Below are 16,983 nucleotides of genomic sequence, written 5' to 3'. Positions count from 1 at the left end.
TGGCAGCGAGGGGATCCAAGAATACGGAGAAAGTGGGTGGGGAGACAAATGACTGGTTTTGAAGAAAAGACTGGGCAAGAGATGGATCGATGACTTCTAATTTTATTCAGTTGTGATTGTTGAGCTAATACTGGAAGAGGCATGGGATAGGATATGTCGCTACAACACGCTGGATTGTATCATCATACTTGGTTTCGACTTCTTGCCGTTCTAGCCCTTCTAAGGGACGTCATGTTGCATTAAATACTTGGGTACCCAAGTTCCGATAGCCAAGTTAACGCCAATGAGATTTTATGTAAATAATAATATTAAATACGCCGTAGGTGTTAACCCTCGGTACCTCTACAAGTACTCCCTTAAGGGGCTATAGATGATATAGCGGGCCCTTAAGCCGCGTCGGGCGGTTATACAGGTAAACTTGTAGCCAAACGACTACTAAACCTCCTGTCCCTCCCTAAGTCTGTGCTACAACCCCTGCCTGAACTACCGATAAGTGTGGTAACGTGGCACTTAAATTCGTCCTCAGGGGTGGGATGCTGCTGATGTGCAGAAGATGCTCGACTATTTTTTTTGTCGCGACAAGTCGTAGTATCTGCTAATTGGGGTTCTCGTCGAGCGTATACATCTCAACCATACGCTCAAGTGGATAGACCGTAACGTGGTCTAGACGCTCGCAAGAATCGCGGCGAGAGGGGGTCCGATAAGGGGTCGGATTAACGATTCGAATTCTGGACCGGCTGTCGAGTTATATTCCGCCGACGTAGTGCTTGACGGTCGACTGGCTAGGATGCTCGTAATCCTAAACTGCACCAATCTCCCTATTATCGCTAGGTAGGCGAAGTCAACAAGGTGGGCAGCGCGCCATAAGGGTTGACTAAACCCCCTTGTGTGTCAGCTGCGGGATTCGAACCCGCGACTCGTCACCGACCCAAGTGGGCGAGGCTCAAATCGGGACTTATCTACCAGCGAAGTGACCAACTACACCAGCCGACATATGTAAATAAATCATCTCTATAGCAGTCCTGTACTAATTGTGTTAACAACTCAAGGAATGAGATTCTGCGTATCAAGTCGTCCAGGAAATCAGATGGGTTTGAGAGACCGATCAACCAAAATCTGCAAATGTGATATCTCCTCGGTCTTCACCACCATAGATCCTCCTCGAGGAAGCTCAACAATGGCCCCGTCAATGCACACCTTCCTCCAGCGGGCGTCTTCTTCCAGAGTAGTAACCTTAACCTCCTGAATCTCGTCATAACCGACTTGCTCCTCCTTGCCATCATCCGTGGTCCACTGCATACCCACATGTTTCCCTCCGGCGTATGCCTGCATCATGATATCCATCGTCTTCTGTCCGCTCACGGCACCGAAATGCACCAGTCGCAGTTTGCCGTCAAGAGGCTTGCTAGCTGGCGAGATGGTGAAAGCCTTCTCGAGATTCGACACCATGGTCGCCAAGACGTAGGCATGTTGGTCCCTGTCGAGTTGCTGCGGTGTAGACCCATCGGTATAAGTGAGCTGAACCGTTGTGTTGTACGCATGGCTTTCCTTCAGAAGCTCAGCAGCCACCATGCCGAATCGCTTGTCGCCGTGCTTGCGGTACTCGGGTGTATCGCTCTCCCAGACCAGCTGGCTGTGGAAGCCGTAGCTCGCGACAATCGCCCCGTAGAGATGAGATATGGAATCAAAATGCTCCTCGACGCCTTCGGGGGAAGGTGCTGGGTCTGTGGCATCTGAATTGCTGTACGATACGGACCCCGAGCCTGGTGAAAAGGAGGCACTGAAGGATGGCAACGGTGCGCCATGACCCCGGAGTAATGTGCGCAGACCTAGGACCAGTGCCGAAACCTGAGAGGAGCCATGCGATGCATGTATGGGCTTGTGTAGGGAGTGGAAGAGCGCGTTGCCTGTACCTAGGGGTAGTATTGCAATCAAGGGCGGCAACTCCCTCGACTCATTCCCTCCATCGCCTCGCTCCTTGCCGTTGAGCATTTCAACCACGCCTCCATCGCCACTCAGGAGGATTACGGTGTGGCCTGGCTCCTGGCCGCGAACGCCCTGATTCAGTTCCTTCGCGAACTTTCGGATACTCTGCGCATCTTGAGTGATGGTCAGGTCATATGAATTCCCGTCCGTAGTGTTGGCCGGTAGTCCCAGCAAGTCTCGGTTTTTTTCGGCGGAAGAAAGCCCCAAAGATTGCAGAAGGGGATTGAGAACAGCGTTATAGAAATCCAAAGCGAGCCCCGTTCCCGATTGTGTCGATACAACTACATGCACTCTCCTGGCAGGGCTACTGCGCAAATATTCCGGAATCTCATCGATCAGGAACTCGTCAAGAAGCGACTGTGATAAGTCTGCGGCCTGATGGCTAGACAGCTGAAATGACTTGTGCTCCTCGGTGGAGGTCTCCTTAAGACTGAAGACATTGTAACCACTTGGTTTTGTCCGTGCCACGATGCAGACGATCTCTTCGGTCTTGGTTGAGCCAATCGGTGTCGCCATTTCCACTGTCCCAGGCTAGACTGTCGGGGTCGTTGACACGCACCTCATCTAGTTAAGTCGCGATCCAAGATGTTTTGCCGAGCGCCTAGTGCTCTCCAGCTTCATTGAAAGAGGTGCTAGTAGTATGTTGCAAGACGCAGAAGCACAGATGAAGTTGAAAAGAGGACGCAACAGGGATTAAATGGAAACTTGCATGAAATAATAGACAAGTTACCTAGTCTAATGGATTGAGTGGATATGTACGTAGTGAGCGCGGAAAACCAACCGCCGTTCGGAAGATACGGACATAAGGTCTCCATGTGGAAGAACAGTACAATCTCAACTCATAGCCTTTGCTAAGGCGTTTTAATCCAAGCAGGAATCATAACGTGCATCTGATCATACGCATATCAGTTCTGCTGTACCCAAAACCTCAACACCAAGGAGGCGGTGTAAAGGCTGTGAGGCTTTCGGTACCATTATCGGCAATCCGCGGGCGCCAATTTTGGTGTGCTCAGCTATAAGTACTGCCTCGAATTGAGCACCCAAGCTTGTAGCCTTGAGACGACATTTGACAGCCAACGTGCTTGGTAACGGGTATTAATTCCATACATCCCATCCATAGACAATTCCAGCTTTTCGCAGCGTTGTCCCGACTAGTGACCTTTCGCCTTGCTAAGAGGACCCCAGTTCTCCTTGGGGTTCATCTGGTATCTTACCAGACCCTTCTTAGACTTGTCCTGACCGAGTCCCTTGTTGAAAACAACCTCCAGCTTGTCAACTTCGCTGTCTACTTTGACTTTGCTTCTCTCCTCAGAAGCGCTCCTGTCGCCCAAACGCAGCAGTCTGAATGCTGCACTATTTTCCTTGAGCTTGTCCTCCCGAACCGGCGCCTTTTGGCGAATCCATTCTCTCATGACGTGCCAGATAACCGACCAAGGCGCATTCGTCTTGATACTTCCTGGCTTGCAGTGGCTCCGAGTGACTTCGTATCCCAAGCCACGAAGAGCACCTCGGAAGCTGTCTTCGTCTGGGCATTCACAATGGATTGCGCCCGCAAGGTACGACGGATGAAAATAGAAAGGGTACGGCTCAAGAGCTGCGAGCTCGTCGTCTTGGTGTTTCGGCGTATTGTCCGGTGGAGGTGGCAGGCACATCTCCTCGAGTGCAGTATTTAACATTCCTGCTATCCTGGTTGTGGTGCCATATACCTCTTTTGATGCATTTGGTAACTCGTCCAGTATGCTCTTAATAAAGTCGGCCGAATGAAGTGGCCCTGCGTACATGGGACCGGACAAGTGCATCTTGGAGCCGCAGTGCTGACAGAATTGGTCGGACGTTGGTCCCATTGACAAGCCATGCTTGTAGAACATGCCGCTGCCCTTGTTATTTGGCACTTTTCTGTTTCGAAGCAGCATTTGCGTTTCCCATGCACCACAACCTTGGTCGCAGCTGTACACAATCATGGTCTTGCCAGCCAAAAACTTGACACTGGCGGGGGATTTCTTGACCCTAACAAAAATGCGCACATAGTAGTCGATGGATAAGCTCAGGAGCGGCTCGATCGCCAGGCCATGCCTCGCGGCGCTTGTGGCAAGTGCATTTATAATTAAGCGCAATCCAGCTTCGTGGGAGTGGAAACCCTTGACGGGGATGCCACCGTAGAGGGCGAATGCCTTCTCGGAGTACCCATGAGAAGCCCATACGCCTGAGTCTGTGCAGGTCACGCACAGAAGGCCACCGTCATCACGTACCGCATGTACTGCGGCATCGAAGAAGGTCGCAGCGGTACCGTAGGGGTCGAGGTCGATTACATCGTATTTCTTGCTCGGCGGAGCTCGTCGGAAACGTTTAGGATTGGCTTCGTGCTCTCGCGCGACCTCCTCAGAAATGAGAGAGTACATATGTGCACGAGCATCACTCTGGGTGGCGTTGATTTTGGACTCCACACCATTGTGTTGAGCATTGCGCTTAATTGCCTCTACCGCTGAAGGAGTAAGATCATTTGCGGTTACCGACGTGACGAACGGCAATTCCTGGACGTAGCGCAAGGCTCGGAGACCAGTTGCGGAGAGAGCATCAAGAATCGTGAAAGGCGGAGGCAGTGGCTTTCGTTGATGCGTGCCATCTTGTGGCTGTTCCTCTGTATTCGTTGTGCCAGTTGCTTGTTCCGATGGCTCCTCAGCGGTGCCTGTTGAATGTGTCTCTGGCTTCTTCTTATCCTTAGCATCATCGCATACCGCATCCACGTTGTCCTCAGTTGTATCCATGGCAGTAGCATCCACCGGGTTTGCTGCTCCGTATACAGCTTCGGGAACTTCGCCCCCGCCGATCACGGGCTTTCCTTGCTTTTGCGGCCTCTCATCTCCCTCCGTCGTTCTCTTTCGCTTCTTGTTCATTTTGTTCTCGTTGAACTTCTTTCTCTTGGCAATGACATCTTCTCCGTATGCTTTGATCGCGAGCACCGTCAGATCGCGGTTGAATTGCTGGATAGGATTGTAGAAGACCTTCTGCACTTCCTCGTCGCCCTTCGAGTTCTTCTGCGCGTCGCTCTTTGCCGATACTGGATTCAGGATACGAGCTAAGCCTTCCCGGACTTCAGTGAATTCCTGTCCATCGCGAACGACTCTGTGCGTCTCGACTGGTGTCGGAGTTGCTTTGGCTTTGGATGTCATGGTGCGCATGATGGTGTGCAGTAGTTGCGTGTTGACTGGTCGGCTTACATGCCTTAAGGTAAGGTAACGGAGTGCATTCGAGATGCTGCACAGCATTCAGAGAACCAGAAATTGGGGTGGTGTCAAATTGATCGGTGTTATCGTGAACCCAGATGGACCTGGATATTTTTTTTTTCGGGTGCTGCCTTTTGGAGCTGGAGCTTGGTAAAAGTTGGACCTCAATTTTCCCAAGTAATGACTGGCCAATCATGGAATTTCCGGGGCTGTCTCCCACACAGACGTTTTGTACCCCCTGTTAGCCTTATATGCACCCCTTAGAGGTAGGTACCTTGTACCTGTGCCAAGGTACTTGCGCAGGTCACCGAGGCAAGACACTGCATTACAGAGTCCAGGGGAACCCGCCCGATCAATGGAGAAAACCATTTGCGAGGTTAACCGTACTACTAAATTCCAACACGGTAATCATAGACTGGCTAGATAGAGAGTGTAAAAGCTGTAAATCCCAGTGCTCATATTTAGGAGCAAGTCGATGTATCAAGGGTGTAGAACTTGGCAATACAAACCACCCAATAGTTACAAATACAGAAATTAGAAGCCTGATCAGACCTGTTCTCCGTCCTGCCAGGAAGTATTCGCTTTCCAGCTCCTCCTGATACAATTCGCTCTCCTTTCGGACGGGACTTCTTCGTCCTCACCGCAGTCCGCCTCTATTGGAAAATTGAGAGTCGTTTGGCATCCATTATGACTTGTTTATCAGTCCTCTCAGAATATATTTGTCCCAGAAACAACGACTTTGTGGCAGAAAATAGTATCATGGTTGATTCGCGTCTTGTGAATCTTCCCGATCTGTCCATTGCTCTTATCGGCATCCCTACTCGTCAGGAATTTACCAACTTACGCACCCTTTTCTCCATACTATCCTCAAACTCCTGGGCACCTCCTTGCAGCACAGTCATCTGCCCCTTACTTAGCTTATACACCATCCTCCGCCTCTCGACTTTATCCTCACAATTCGACATGTCACTGTATTCGTCTTCCACCAGGCCTGCAACCACGCCACGCATAAACCACCTATCGTGACTTACAACCACCACTGCGCCCTCCCAGGCATGCAAAGCCTCGCGCATTGCAAGGACGGTCTCGTAATCCAGATGCGTCGTGCTCTCATCAAGCACTAGACAATGCGGGCATTTCCACAACAGACGAGTCATCTCCAAACGGACCAGCTGCCCTCCCGACAGCTTGCGAATCGGGACGTCTGACGCAAGGCGACCAGGCAAGCCAAACGACGCCAAGAGTCCTCTCAATTCTCCCTCATTCAGCGCGCCAGCTACCTCTCTGGTCAGCAAAGTCAAGGACGTGAGATACGGCTCTGCAACGCCCATCTGCTGTAACGACTGGACGGCATTTTGGGAATAGTATCCCGATTTCAAGCGTGGGTGCGTCGTCAAGGTACCCGAAGTTGGTTTTGCTTCCCCTACAAGAAGCTTGATGAGCGTCGATTTCCCGCCGCCGTTGAGGCCCAAGATTCCTATCCTGTCGCCCATGTGAACCGACAGGTTGATATCCTGAAGCACCAACGGGTTTGGCGTTGTGGTCTTCTTCACTGCTGGATACCGAAACGACACCTTCTCAAGCGCAAGCAAAGCACCTGGGAACCGCAGTTCCGTCGTTCGGGGCAAGGCGAAACTGATTGCTTTCTCGTCCTGCGGAATCTCAATTTCGCCCCGGTTGGTGAAATGGTAACCGGGCAAGTCGCGGTTCAGCTTGAAGCGTCCGCCTTTGGCGCTAACCTCCATGCCCCAACGATCGTCGAGCTTCTTCTGCCGTGATTTTGCCTGGCGGATCTTATTTTGATCATCCTTGAACTTGCCATCCTTCATGTTTCGCGCGATGGTTTGTTGTATATGCTTCTCTTGCTCATCCTTGGCCTCCTTCATCTTGGTCAGATACACCTTCTTTTCCGCCCTCGATGACTCGTACATGGCAAGATCGCCGTGGAAGTATGTGAGATCCTTATCTTTGATTATGAGCAGGTCGGTGCACAGGGACATGAAGTCACGATCGTGGGAAACCAGAATCAGGGTAGGCGGGTTGGGACCCTCAGCCACGGACATGAGATGGCGTTGGAGCCACATGATGCCGAGAATGTCCAGAAAATTCGTGGGCTCGTCCAGGATGAGTATATCAGTCTTCTGTAGCAAAGCAGTAGATAACGCGGTTCGCATGCGCCAACCTCCTGATAAGCTTGAGATCGGCTTTTGCATGCATGTTTCGGAGAAGCCAAGGCCTGTGAGTATCCTTTTTCCCCGGGACTCAGTCTCAGCCAACTTGGAGGGTTCCACCTGGAGCTCGAGCTCTGCGAGCATATCCGCCGCTTCACTTGTCTCCTGGACAAGCTTGTCTGGCGAGATATCTTCGTCTTTCTCCTCATATCTACCAAATTATTAGCAATGACTCTTCGGGCAATGACGCTGCAATCTTGCGGCACATACGTGGCCTGGAAAGCTGCAACCTCCTTTTCCATGGCAATCAGCACCTTGCGAGCTTGCGTCCCGCGGGCTCCACTTCTGAGCCGGGCGTCTTTATCTTTGAGAAACAATTCTTTTTGCAGACGTTCATGTTTGACTCTCCGGGCGCCTCTGAGGGCGCCATACGTACTGGTACTGTTCATGGCGCTTGTAAGAACTGCAGTATGGTCAGAATGACTGGGACGGTAAGCCAAATCCAGGCCACCAACTCCGGATTTCTTCTTGCACTTTATGCCTCGAAGTAGCTCTCTCAATGACTTCTTCGAGCACAGTTGATCCCCGGCTTTCCTTTGGCTTTGGCGGTGGAAATTCAGCTCCGGTCTCATCGGTATTGGCATCAGCGATGTTTGTCTGCTGCAAGAGTACAACCCTCGTTTCCTCAGGGATTCCCGGAATCAACTTCTCGGATATTGCCTTTAGCAATGCTGCACCTGGAGTTCAATTTTCATCCGTTTCTCGTCATGGCCTGTGAATGCTCACTCGATTTGCCGGTCCCGTTGCGTCCCACCAGAGCATATTGTTGCCCTGCCTTGAGTCGTAGCTTGGCATTGTTGAGAATCTCAATGCTGGCGTTTTTTCCCTTTTCCTTGCCCTTCACTCCCGACTTGGCTCCTGCCGTGATGGAGATGTTGAGACCTTCGATGTCAAGCTATTGTCCGTGTCAAACAAAGATAGGCAACCGAGTGAAAGAGAGGACCATACTTCTCGGTAATTTGGTGTGCCGATGTTGAATCGTGTTTGCTTGCAAGTGCACAGAATCGTTATTGCCGACTCCGATGCCATGGACGTCATGTTTGCGGTTGATGAGTGGTGAATCTTTGATCGTGTTCCCAGACGAGACGCAAGCGAGCAACCAACTTCAAAGTCGGGGATTAAGTGGTGGCAAGATTGGGTTTGAAATCGACATCGCCCTTTCAGAATGTGTACCATATTTATCTCATCAATCAAATCCAGGCATAGCAGGAACATGTGGCGGCCGGTATGTAATTGCAAAAATTTCTTGTTGCTGAAAATGTCGTGGTCTAATCTTGATGGTTCATAATGATTGAAAATGAATCATCCTCAGCCCTAGCTGCTTTGCAAATTCCTCGGCAGGCGCGGCTACACGTCGCGTACCTTAAAAATCCCAAGGTCACCCAAACTGTTGGGGCTATGCCATGAAGTTCAGAGTATGTGGTATGTGTGGTTTTCCAGAAACCATGGCTGAATCAGTATTCTCCGGTGTGGAGGATCCATTTGTTGGTCAATGATGGTATTCAGAGCGACAGCAACAGCGAATTGCCTCTCCCAACCTACCAATGGGGGAGTGCCGATGTACCCAATTCGGCTTGTAGGGGCGCTGGGCCCGCCGTTTATAGTCGTCCTAACTAGCTTCGTGTCCAATCAAATTGTGTGGAGCTCAACTCGCTGTCAGGCTCTATAGACAACGCGATTGAAGTTACCTAAGCTCGCAAGTGAAATTCTTATTCTCCAATACTTGGGTAGTACTGACTTCGAAGCTGTAGGCGATCGTGCATTGGTCTCATTTGCGAGGCGATTGTAGTTGCAGGCATTCTCAATGCTGACTGGACCTCCTGTGAGGACTCCACTGACACTTGGATGTATGCACGATTCCGTTTTCGTCAGACTGTATGTACGGCAATTTTGTGCTCTTCCCTGGTTGCGAATGCCTCCCAGTGATTGAAGTGTTTCGGTGTCGCGTTTCAAGTTGTGGAGTTTTCGGACGCCTTTTGGGACTAGTTGAAACGGTCGCTAGCAGTCCCCCTGGGTCCTGGAATCTAAGCTTCAGTCCGATGTTTCTTCGGAACTTCGACCTCAGTGACTGTCGTCAACAAATGAAATTTCTAATCTAGGACGGCACTATATATTCTCATTGTGAACAACCAAAATGAAGCTGTTTACATTACACACAGGCGTCAGTATCGCTTTCTGGGTCCATGTTGGCCTGGCCAGCAGCATTGACAGTTCGGCATTATGCCCATCAACAAGTTTCCAAATACAATATTGCGGGAGAACGGTATGTGACTGTCCCATGTACCAATAATTGGCTCATATCTGACACCTCTACAAGTTGGAACATGGTGAAGCTGCCTTCCTCGATGGGGTTGGTAATGAACTCGGGCCGGCTTTAAAAGCTAACAATACTGCCCGAGGTGTGTCAAGTAAGCTCTTCATTGCAACTTCATCTTCGCAATACTAAAACTCCAAAGGTATATGGGAGGTCAGAGAGTCTCCGGGGAAGGGCCTGGGCGTGTTTGCCACAACTCTGATCACGGCAGGAAGCCGCGTCATGGTCGAACCACCGCTATTCGCAATCAAGCCTCCGGAGTTTATTCCTGGGAAGGGCTACGAGATCGAGGCAATGATCGCAGATGTGGACAAAGCAGTTGCAGCTCTGTCGTCCGAGGAGCAAGACGAATTCCGGTCGTGTCATGAGCACCGCTTGCCAAACGAGGCCGCCAGTGAACATAGAAGAAACATGTTCATCTTCAGGAGCAATGCCTACACCTTGACAGATGGCAAGATTGCCATGTTTCCCAAGATCGCCAAGATCAACCACTCGTGTCGCCCGAACGCGGCGAATGTTTGGAGCAGTGTATCGAGACTGAGGATTATTTGTAAGCAAACTCGAGGTTTACTATGTCTTTACCCCACAGCCTTCCACGACGCGCTGCGGTATTCAAGTCAGTGTTGGCTCTACTATCTGACGAAATTGTCTTCCATAAGGGGCAATGGAATAAACCTACCTTTAGCCGTCCATACCATTGGAGTACCATGGAAGCTGTGAAACGACAAATGTCGTTCCTAATGATCTTACATGTCTGCATGCGTCCTTTCTTCTATCAAGTCCAAGGCCCGTGGTTATTGAAAGAGCACTGGGAGCGAATTGATCGTCAAAGCTAACATAGAAAAATTATTAGGGGCGGCAAGAGACATCCTCCCCGGCGAAGAAGTGTCTGTGACATATGCACCTCTTCTGCAAACTCGCGAGGACCGGCAAAAACGGCTTGCGCAGTACGGCTTCCGCTGCAGCTGTGAGGCATGCCACGACCATGCGCACACCGACCCGCGGCGAAAGCAAATGGCACGGCTACTCAGTGAGCTGGAAGACAGGCTGGCACGGAAGACTTCGGCCTTTGCCAACAAGAAGCTTTTGCTAAAGGCTACGGCCTTGGTCGAGATGCTCGAAGAAGAACATATGATGGACTACCTCCCGAATGCGTATCGTATGGCGGCCGAGCTGTCTTTTCGCCTCGATAACATCACGGCTGCTGAAGACTGGGCTAGACAAGAGTTGAGGCTCCACGAGAATGCGGATGAGTTGTCGTCGGCGTCGCAGGATGCGGTTGCATTCTTGCTAAAGACTACTTCTGCACGTTGAATTTATGCTGTCTCATCAGGACCAATCCGAGTCAGGTTGCCGCGATCCGAATCACAACGGCATGGCGAGTTGTCCCGAAAACCTATCATGCCGTCTACAGAGCAGTGTCTTATCTGCAGCGTGCGAACACCTTTTTACCATTCCAATTCAGAGACGTTTCCCTGACTGTGGGAAATTAGACACTTTGTCGTCACAAGAGTGTGTATTCCAACAGAAAACTACATATCGAAGCAGGCGTCCGGGTGGTGTATGGAAACTTCGAAGCGAGCTCCGGATGACCCGACTTGGGCTTACGCTGAAGTAATGTGTTTGGATTCTGGCGATTCTCCCAGTTGGTCTCCACCAGACAGGTTCGACGCGTCGCTGGTCCAAGATTAACTATAGTCCAGATTCTGGGAAACACTATTGCCAAATGATTAATTGAGTGGATAGATGCCTTGTACCTTATGGTTCCGAGTATAGTTGGCCCAATGCTAGCTAATCTACGCCAAATTGCCGGACTAGGGTTTCAATTGGTTGACAAATAAACGGTGCAACAGGGCGATATAGCGTGGAATCGCTCAGTATTCCAGTTTAGTAGACGACCTTGCAGGTTTAATCAAATTGTTCCACCTGGATGCGCCGTATATTGTATAACCAGCTTGGTAGTCGTGTCATGCCAGGCAGGTCGATAGACAGGCCTTCGTGGAGATGTTGTCGGCATCGTGAAACTCTGGCCAGACGATCAGAGAGTAAGTGCACTCGGCTCCAGCGCGTCGATATCAGAAACGATGAATGTCGCCCTAATACCGCTCGCCGGGTCTCATGCTAGACGAGCGGTCAAGCGCGAGTCCATGGGATGAACGCCTCGTAAGTTGGCTGTGCTGACCGTCAGAAATGGGCGCCATCCCGGGGTCATGCTCGATTTTAGGCGCGCAAAGGCGATGCCAAAGTTGGAGTTGAGACATGGGGATGTGGAGCCACATGTGAATATGGTGGAGTATTGGTTGGTTTGATGGTTGTACATGCCCTACCACGTTACCAGCCGCTCATATCGCTTCCTCCGAACTCTCAATGCGTGGCCGAAGCCACCCGCGTTGGTGCCGAAGGGGGTGTCGCTGAAGATGGTGCTTGATACTACCTCTACCAACATGAAATATTGACGATTGTTCTCGTTTGATGGCACGCAGGCAGGGACGGAATTGTTGGCTTTCCCCGAGGCCCGTATCTTGGCCGAAGTGTCTCAATCGGCCCGACCTACTTTTGTTTCTCCACGATGGAGCAGAATGGGGTCTAGAATATCGTGGGGATTTGGGGACCCGTCAATCGCCCCATCGAATAAGGAAATGCCCTACTTATATCGACTAGGCGAAAGACTCTCAGCTAACTATATTTGTCCAAGAGCTAATTCGCGAACAGGAGTTCGTTCGGGGTTAAAACTAGCCGAACATACATACCATATACTGCAACGCGATTATTATGCAGGCATGTACATGACTGCTGAAAATGGACAGGGAATAACCTCCGAAAAGGATCATGTCAAACCCTGGCGCCTGCGGAGATTCGTTTCCCAAGGTTGTCGGGTGAAAGCACCGTGAGCCTGGTGAATACTGGGCCCTATGAAGATTTGTATCCCCGTGGGGTAATTCGATTGTTCTAGCTCTTAGGTTAGTTCCCAGCCTTAATCCTTGAGCTTTTGTGTTGTAATCTTCTGCGAGACACTCCAGACGCAGTTCGTGGCAAGCAAACTCGCTGCTGTGTGAGCCGAGAGACTAGCAAATATATGAAACACGGTTTTTTTTAGTCACCTGAAGGTTTGCTATCTCAAAATAGCTGAAGATTGAGGTCATCCCTCTGGTCATCCCTCTGGTCATCCGTTAACGGACCAATCGCCCAGTTCTGTCGTTCCCCGCCCGCCGGCCACATAATGTCGTCTCCAGTGCGGAGTAACCCTGAATCTAGAAGGATCGGTGCTCATGCCATAATGTGAGGGTTCGGCGAGGGCTGGACAAGTTCCAGGCATTTTCTAATGGTCGAAAAGTGTAACGTCGCGTTTCTCCCTTGGACGCTATGTCTTCAGATTGGTCTCATCGTCAGATCTCACAGCGTGGCCATCCATTTGGCTCATGAGCGGCGGGTGTGACTTCGAGAATTTTCATCGGACCGCAAGGGACGAACATGTCTTCAGGCCACGGGCTTGCAGATTTTGTGTAGCCGTTGCAACGATGTTGGGGAAGGATCGGTTTCCCATACCTGTCGCCGTGCTGTGGGATTGTGCATGTACGAAAATACATGGACCTGCAAGGACACGCGAGCCACACTCATCATGTCTTTGACAGCTAATCGATTCGTCGACCTTCATCAAAGCGCTCCCTGTCGTGTGAGGTATGTGTAAGTAACTGGCACAAATCCAATTTTCCCTAATTTCACAGGATAGATAACCTGCATGAAAACCTGCGGGCCGAACACAGTTACAGTATCTTCGTAGATAATAAACACTACACCGACGATTATTGTTGGTGAACATGCTTTAAAATGATGAATCATTGACACTGTATAAGTACGACCACGACAGATCCGACAGAATGGAAAGCACCCTTCCCCTTCGACCCAATGAATTACAGGCTTCTACAAAGATACTTCCTACGAATCTTGTAGAAGTACCTTGGCTTACTATGCCACTTTGGTATAGCTACTGCAGGCAGGTTTGGTCGCTTCGCCGGTTATTCTACAACCCCTACTGGAACAAATCCCGGTAAACTGGGATCATCAGGGATTACCCCACAGCCACCCCGAAGCACTATTAGTTATGAATCGAGGGTGATCCTGGGTTATTCAGATCACGTACTTGGGAAGTTCCCACCTTCGACTCCGCTTAAAGATTTCCTCCAGGCAACGATAGTCCACCTCGAGGTATCTCTACGAACAATACACCCCGAATCTCCAATCTCTAGCGTAAGTTCTGACAGCCTGGGTACGGGGTTACTGCAGATGGTCGGTCGGGAAAACTGCATGAAGACTGCATCTCGGCCAAACCATGCGCCCTCTACCTCGAGGTAATCCTTCCCCCAAGAGAGAAAAGACGGCCCTTTTACAACCCCCGGTCTACACGCTATAAGCCGCACCCTGGCTCTTCGCAGGTTGAGTGGGAAGTACTTTGCTGAGTTACTGTAGCATTAACGAATCACTGTTGTCGGATCAACCGTATCTAAAATCTAGCCAGCCAAAGAAGCCCCGTTGTAGATCCGCCCATAGATCATTGTGAACTGGCTGCTGTGGAAAGGGACCCTGGAAGGAGCAGCAGCAGCTGACAACCTGCTTGTCGAGTAAGTGCCACTTCCCAGCGGGACCTCCGGTCACTGGTTGTCTTCCCCCTCCTATTCAGTAGCGCTTCTACCCCGGATCTTTCGTTTGGCTTCCTCTACCTGGAAACGAACGCGGTATTCTAGTCGATATCACTTTATAACTTCACCTATCCCTCCTTTCCTCGTCACATCTACGTGTTCCTAATTTTTCCTTTGGTCCCCAAATCCTTTTTTTTTCTTGGGTCATTGGTTACATCAACATCCCATCTTCGCGATATCCAGAAACCCCCCTCCTGGCTACAACCCAACTTCGACTCCCTTCCTTCCAACCCACCCAAAGGAGGAACGAACATCACCAATGGCTGGCGGCGTCGTCATTCAGGGCACTACCGATGTCAATCGCGTGGAGGCTCCTGTCACTGTCAAGGCCTACCTCATCTGTGCCTTCGCCGCCTTTGGTGGCATCTTTTTCGGATATGATACTGGTTGGATGTCGGGCGTCCTCGCGTGAGTAAAACACCATGATCAGTCTTCTTCAATTAACAAACTAATTTGTTGTTTTTACTTAAAAAAGCATGCCCTTCTTTATTACCGAATATACTGGTTACAAGTACGACGTAAGTTGTGTTCTCTTTCTGTTGTTCTAGATCGACGGCTGACCCAATTTTGACCAGTATGCCACTGGTGCCCCCATTGATGTCGCCAAGGCGGACTTCAAGTTGAACCCGGCGACCCAATCCCTTTTCACGTCCATGCTCTCCTGCGGAACCTTCTTCGGTGCTCTTATCGGCGGCGACATCGCTGACTTCATCGGCCGGCGCCCCACTATCATTGGTGGCTGTCTTCTGTTCTCAATTGGTTGCATCATGCAGATTTCCAGCACTGATCAGGAGGTTCTGTTCGTCTTCGGCCGTTTGATTGCTGGTGGAGGTGTCGGTTTCATTTCCGCTGTCGTTATTCTTTATATGTCCGAGATCGCGCCCAAGAAGGTCCGTGGCGCTATGGTTTCTGGTTACCAGTTCTGCATTACCATCGGTATTCTTCTGGCATCTTGCGTCGTCTATGCGACGCAGAACCGCCCTGATACTGGCTCATACCGCATTCCCATCGGTGTCCAGGTATGTGGGAGTTCCCAAGTCTAACTCTGCCGTAACTAGCTAACCCAATATAACTAGTTCCTGTGGGCTCTCATTCTCGCCATCGGTCTCTTCATCCTCCCCGAGTCTCCTCGATATTTTGTCAAGAAGGGCAAGGTCGAGCAAGCGCGCAAGGCTCTTGCTTATGTTCGTGGCCAACCTGTTGATTCGGACTTCGTTACCGACGAACTGGCTGAAATTGTCGCCAACCACGAGTACGAGATGACCGTGATCCCTCAGAGTGGCTATGTTGCTTCCTGGACAGCCTGCTTTAAGGGTGGTCTCGCCAAGGGGAACAGCCCTCTCCGACGCACCATTCTCGGCACTGGACTGCAAATGATGCAACAGCTCACCGGTATCAACTTCGTCTTCTACTTCGGAACGCCCTTCTTTACCCAGCTTGGCACGATTAAGAACCCCTTTCTGATCTCGCTGGTTACCACCCTTGTTAACGTGCTGTCAACCCCGATCTCCTTCTGGGCCATCGAGAAGTTCGGTCGACGTGCGCTTCTGCTTGGTAAGTCTTTGTGACTTTGTATATGTAGCAGGATTATGGGTTCTTTACTAACGATCCACAGGTGGCGCCACTGGTATGATCATTATGCAGTTCATCGTTGCCATTATTGGTGTCACCGCTGGCCGTACCGATGCGAACAACCCGGACGCTGTAAAGGCGATGATTGCCTTTATTTGCCTCAACATCTTCTTCTTCGCAACCACGTAAGTCCCGAAGATATCTATCGCAATGCCTCGCAAGAAAAATTTGCTTACTCTTGTTTCTTACAGCTGGGGCCCTACTGCTTGGGTTATCGTCGGTGAGGCTTTCCCCCTGCCCATCCGATCGCGCGGAGTGGGTATATCGACTGCATCCAATTGGTTCTGGAACACCATCATCGCTGTCATCACCCCCTACCTCGTGGGAAGCGACGAGGCAGACCTGGGACCTAAGGTCTTCTTCTTGTGGGGATCCTTATGCTGCCTCAGCTTGGTGTTCGGTAAGTATCCTTGAAAGTCCCCTTTCCTACACAGAACTTGCACTAACACTGTTATAGCCTATTTCCTTGTCCCCGAGCTCAAGGGTCTCTCCCTCGAGCAGGCCGATATGTGTATGGCCGAGGTTGCGCCCCGCCACTCTGCTGGTTGGAAACCTAGCCACACCTTCGCCGCCGAGATGCAGCACACCCACGACAAGCCCATTGCCAGCTCCAACGAGGTTCCCGTTGACATCGAGAAGACCTAACGTGGTCTGCACACTATCTCATTTCTTGTTGTTCAGGTTACTACCATTTTGGCGAAGCCTGCTATGAAGAATCTCCGTAGGATCTACTAAAGTTTATCAATCGTGCCTCCATTTACGCATTGAGTCACCCATAATTTCCCGATACCAAGACCCTGAGTACATACCATACATAGAGTAGATCACCGAAGAGAATCGCATGTAGTTATTCTGATAATGTCAGCAAACCTCATCAAGTGCTTGATCTCCTTCATGCT

General features: G+C 50.6%; 5 protein-coding genes and 1 non-coding gene across 6 annotated transcripts; 2 read left to right on the top strand and 4 right to left on the bottom strand.

The window, feature by feature from the left end:
- Positions 1 to 889: 889 nt before the first annotated feature.
- BCR38DRAFT_t190 lies at positions 890 to 992 on the bottom strand. Its single transcript has one exon. It is a non-coding gene; the product is annotated as a tRNA-Thr (tRNA).
- On the bottom strand, positions 975 to 2,713 carry BCR38DRAFT_435439 (ATP-NAD kinase-like domain-containing protein). The gene has a single exon (XM_040860374.1). The coding sequence runs from the start codon at positions 2,500 to 2,502 to the stop codon at positions 1,084 to 1,086; it is 1,419 nt and encodes a 472-aa protein (XP_040714576.1). The 5' UTR covers positions 2,503 to 2,713; the 3' UTR covers positions 975 to 1,083.
- On the bottom strand, positions 2,714 to 5,335 carry BCR38DRAFT_435438 (S-adenosyl-L-methionine-dependent methyltransferase). Its single transcript, XM_040860373.1, has one exon. It carries the CDS (start codon positions 5,250 to 5,252, stop codon positions 3,138 to 3,140), a length of 2,115 nt encoding a protein of 704 aa, XP_040714575.1. The 5' UTR covers positions 5,253 to 5,335; the 3' UTR covers positions 2,714 to 3,137.
- A 699-nt stretch (positions 5,336 to 6,034) lies between these two features.
- BCR38DRAFT_344297 (ABC transporter) lies at positions 6,035 to 8,479 on the bottom strand (the record flags this gene model as incomplete). Its single annotated transcript, XM_040856091.1, has 5 exons — positions 6,035 to 7,592; positions 7,652 to 7,844; positions 7,897 to 8,112; positions 8,168 to 8,336; positions 8,390 to 8,479. 5 exons carry the CDS (start codon positions 8,477 to 8,479, stop codon positions 6,035 to 6,037), a joined length of 2,226 nt encoding a protein of 741 aa, XP_040714574.1.
- Positions 8,480 to 9,471: 992 nt separating this feature from the next.
- On the top strand, positions 9,472 to 11,442 carry BCR38DRAFT_217437 (uncharacterized protein). Its single transcript, XM_040854210.1, has 4 exons — positions 9,472 to 9,704; positions 9,759 to 9,849; positions 9,898 to 10,305; positions 10,609 to 11,442. The coding sequence occupies exons 1-4, from the start codon at positions 9,576 to 9,578 to the stop codon at positions 11,067 to 11,069; spliced, it is 1,089 nt and encodes a 362-aa protein (XP_040714573.1). The 5' UTR covers positions 9,472 to 9,575; the 3' UTR covers positions 11,070 to 11,442.
- Positions 11,443 to 14,711: 3,269 nt separating this feature from the next.
- On the top strand, positions 14,712 to 16,729 carry BCR38DRAFT_409904 (general substrate transporter; the record flags this gene model as incomplete). Its single annotated transcript, XM_040858409.1, has 7 exons — positions 14,712 to 14,860; positions 14,928 to 14,970; positions 15,028 to 15,471; positions 15,529 to 16,006; positions 16,068 to 16,209; positions 16,276 to 16,484; positions 16,542 to 16,729. 7 exons carry the CDS (start codon positions 14,712 to 14,714, stop codon positions 16,727 to 16,729), a joined length of 1,653 nt encoding a protein of 550 aa, XP_040714572.1.
- Positions 16,730 to 16,983: the final 254 nt, after the last annotated feature.

This window comes from Pseudomassariella vexata (genome assembly GCF_002105095.1).
Source record: "Pseudomassariella vexata strain CBS 129021 chromosome Unknown BCR38scaffold_8, whole genome shotgun sequence".
NCBI lineage: Eukaryota > Fungi > Ascomycota > Sordariomycetes > Amphisphaeriales > Pseudomassariaceae > Pseudomassariella > Pseudomassariella vexata.
Note: the sequence above shows the minus strand (reverse complement) of the source record. Positions and strands in the feature narration are given on the sequence as shown.

Excerpts from the sequence above, each read along its gene's own strand:
- BCR38DRAFT_435439 (XM_040860374.1), bottom strand. The coding sequence starts at position 2,502 with ATGGCGACACCGATTGGCTCAACCAAGACCGAAGAGATCGTCTGCATC.
- BCR38DRAFT_217437 (XM_040854210.1), top strand. The coding sequence starts at position 9,576 with ATGAAGCTGTTTACATTACACACAGGCGTCAGTATCGCTTTCTGGGTC. Across the intron at positions 9,705-9,758 it reads TACAATATTGCGGGAGAACG|TTGGAACATGGTGAAGCTGC; the intron begins GTATGTGACTGT and ends CACCTCTACAAG. Across the intron at positions 9,850-9,897 it reads TACTGCCCGAGGTGTGTCAA|GTATATGGGAGGTCAGAGAG; the intron begins GTAAGCTCTTCA and ends AAAACTCCAAAG.
- BCR38DRAFT_435438 (XM_040860373.1), bottom strand. The coding sequence starts at position 5,252 with ATGCTGTGCAGCATCTCGAATGCACTCCGTTACCTTACCTTAAGGCAT.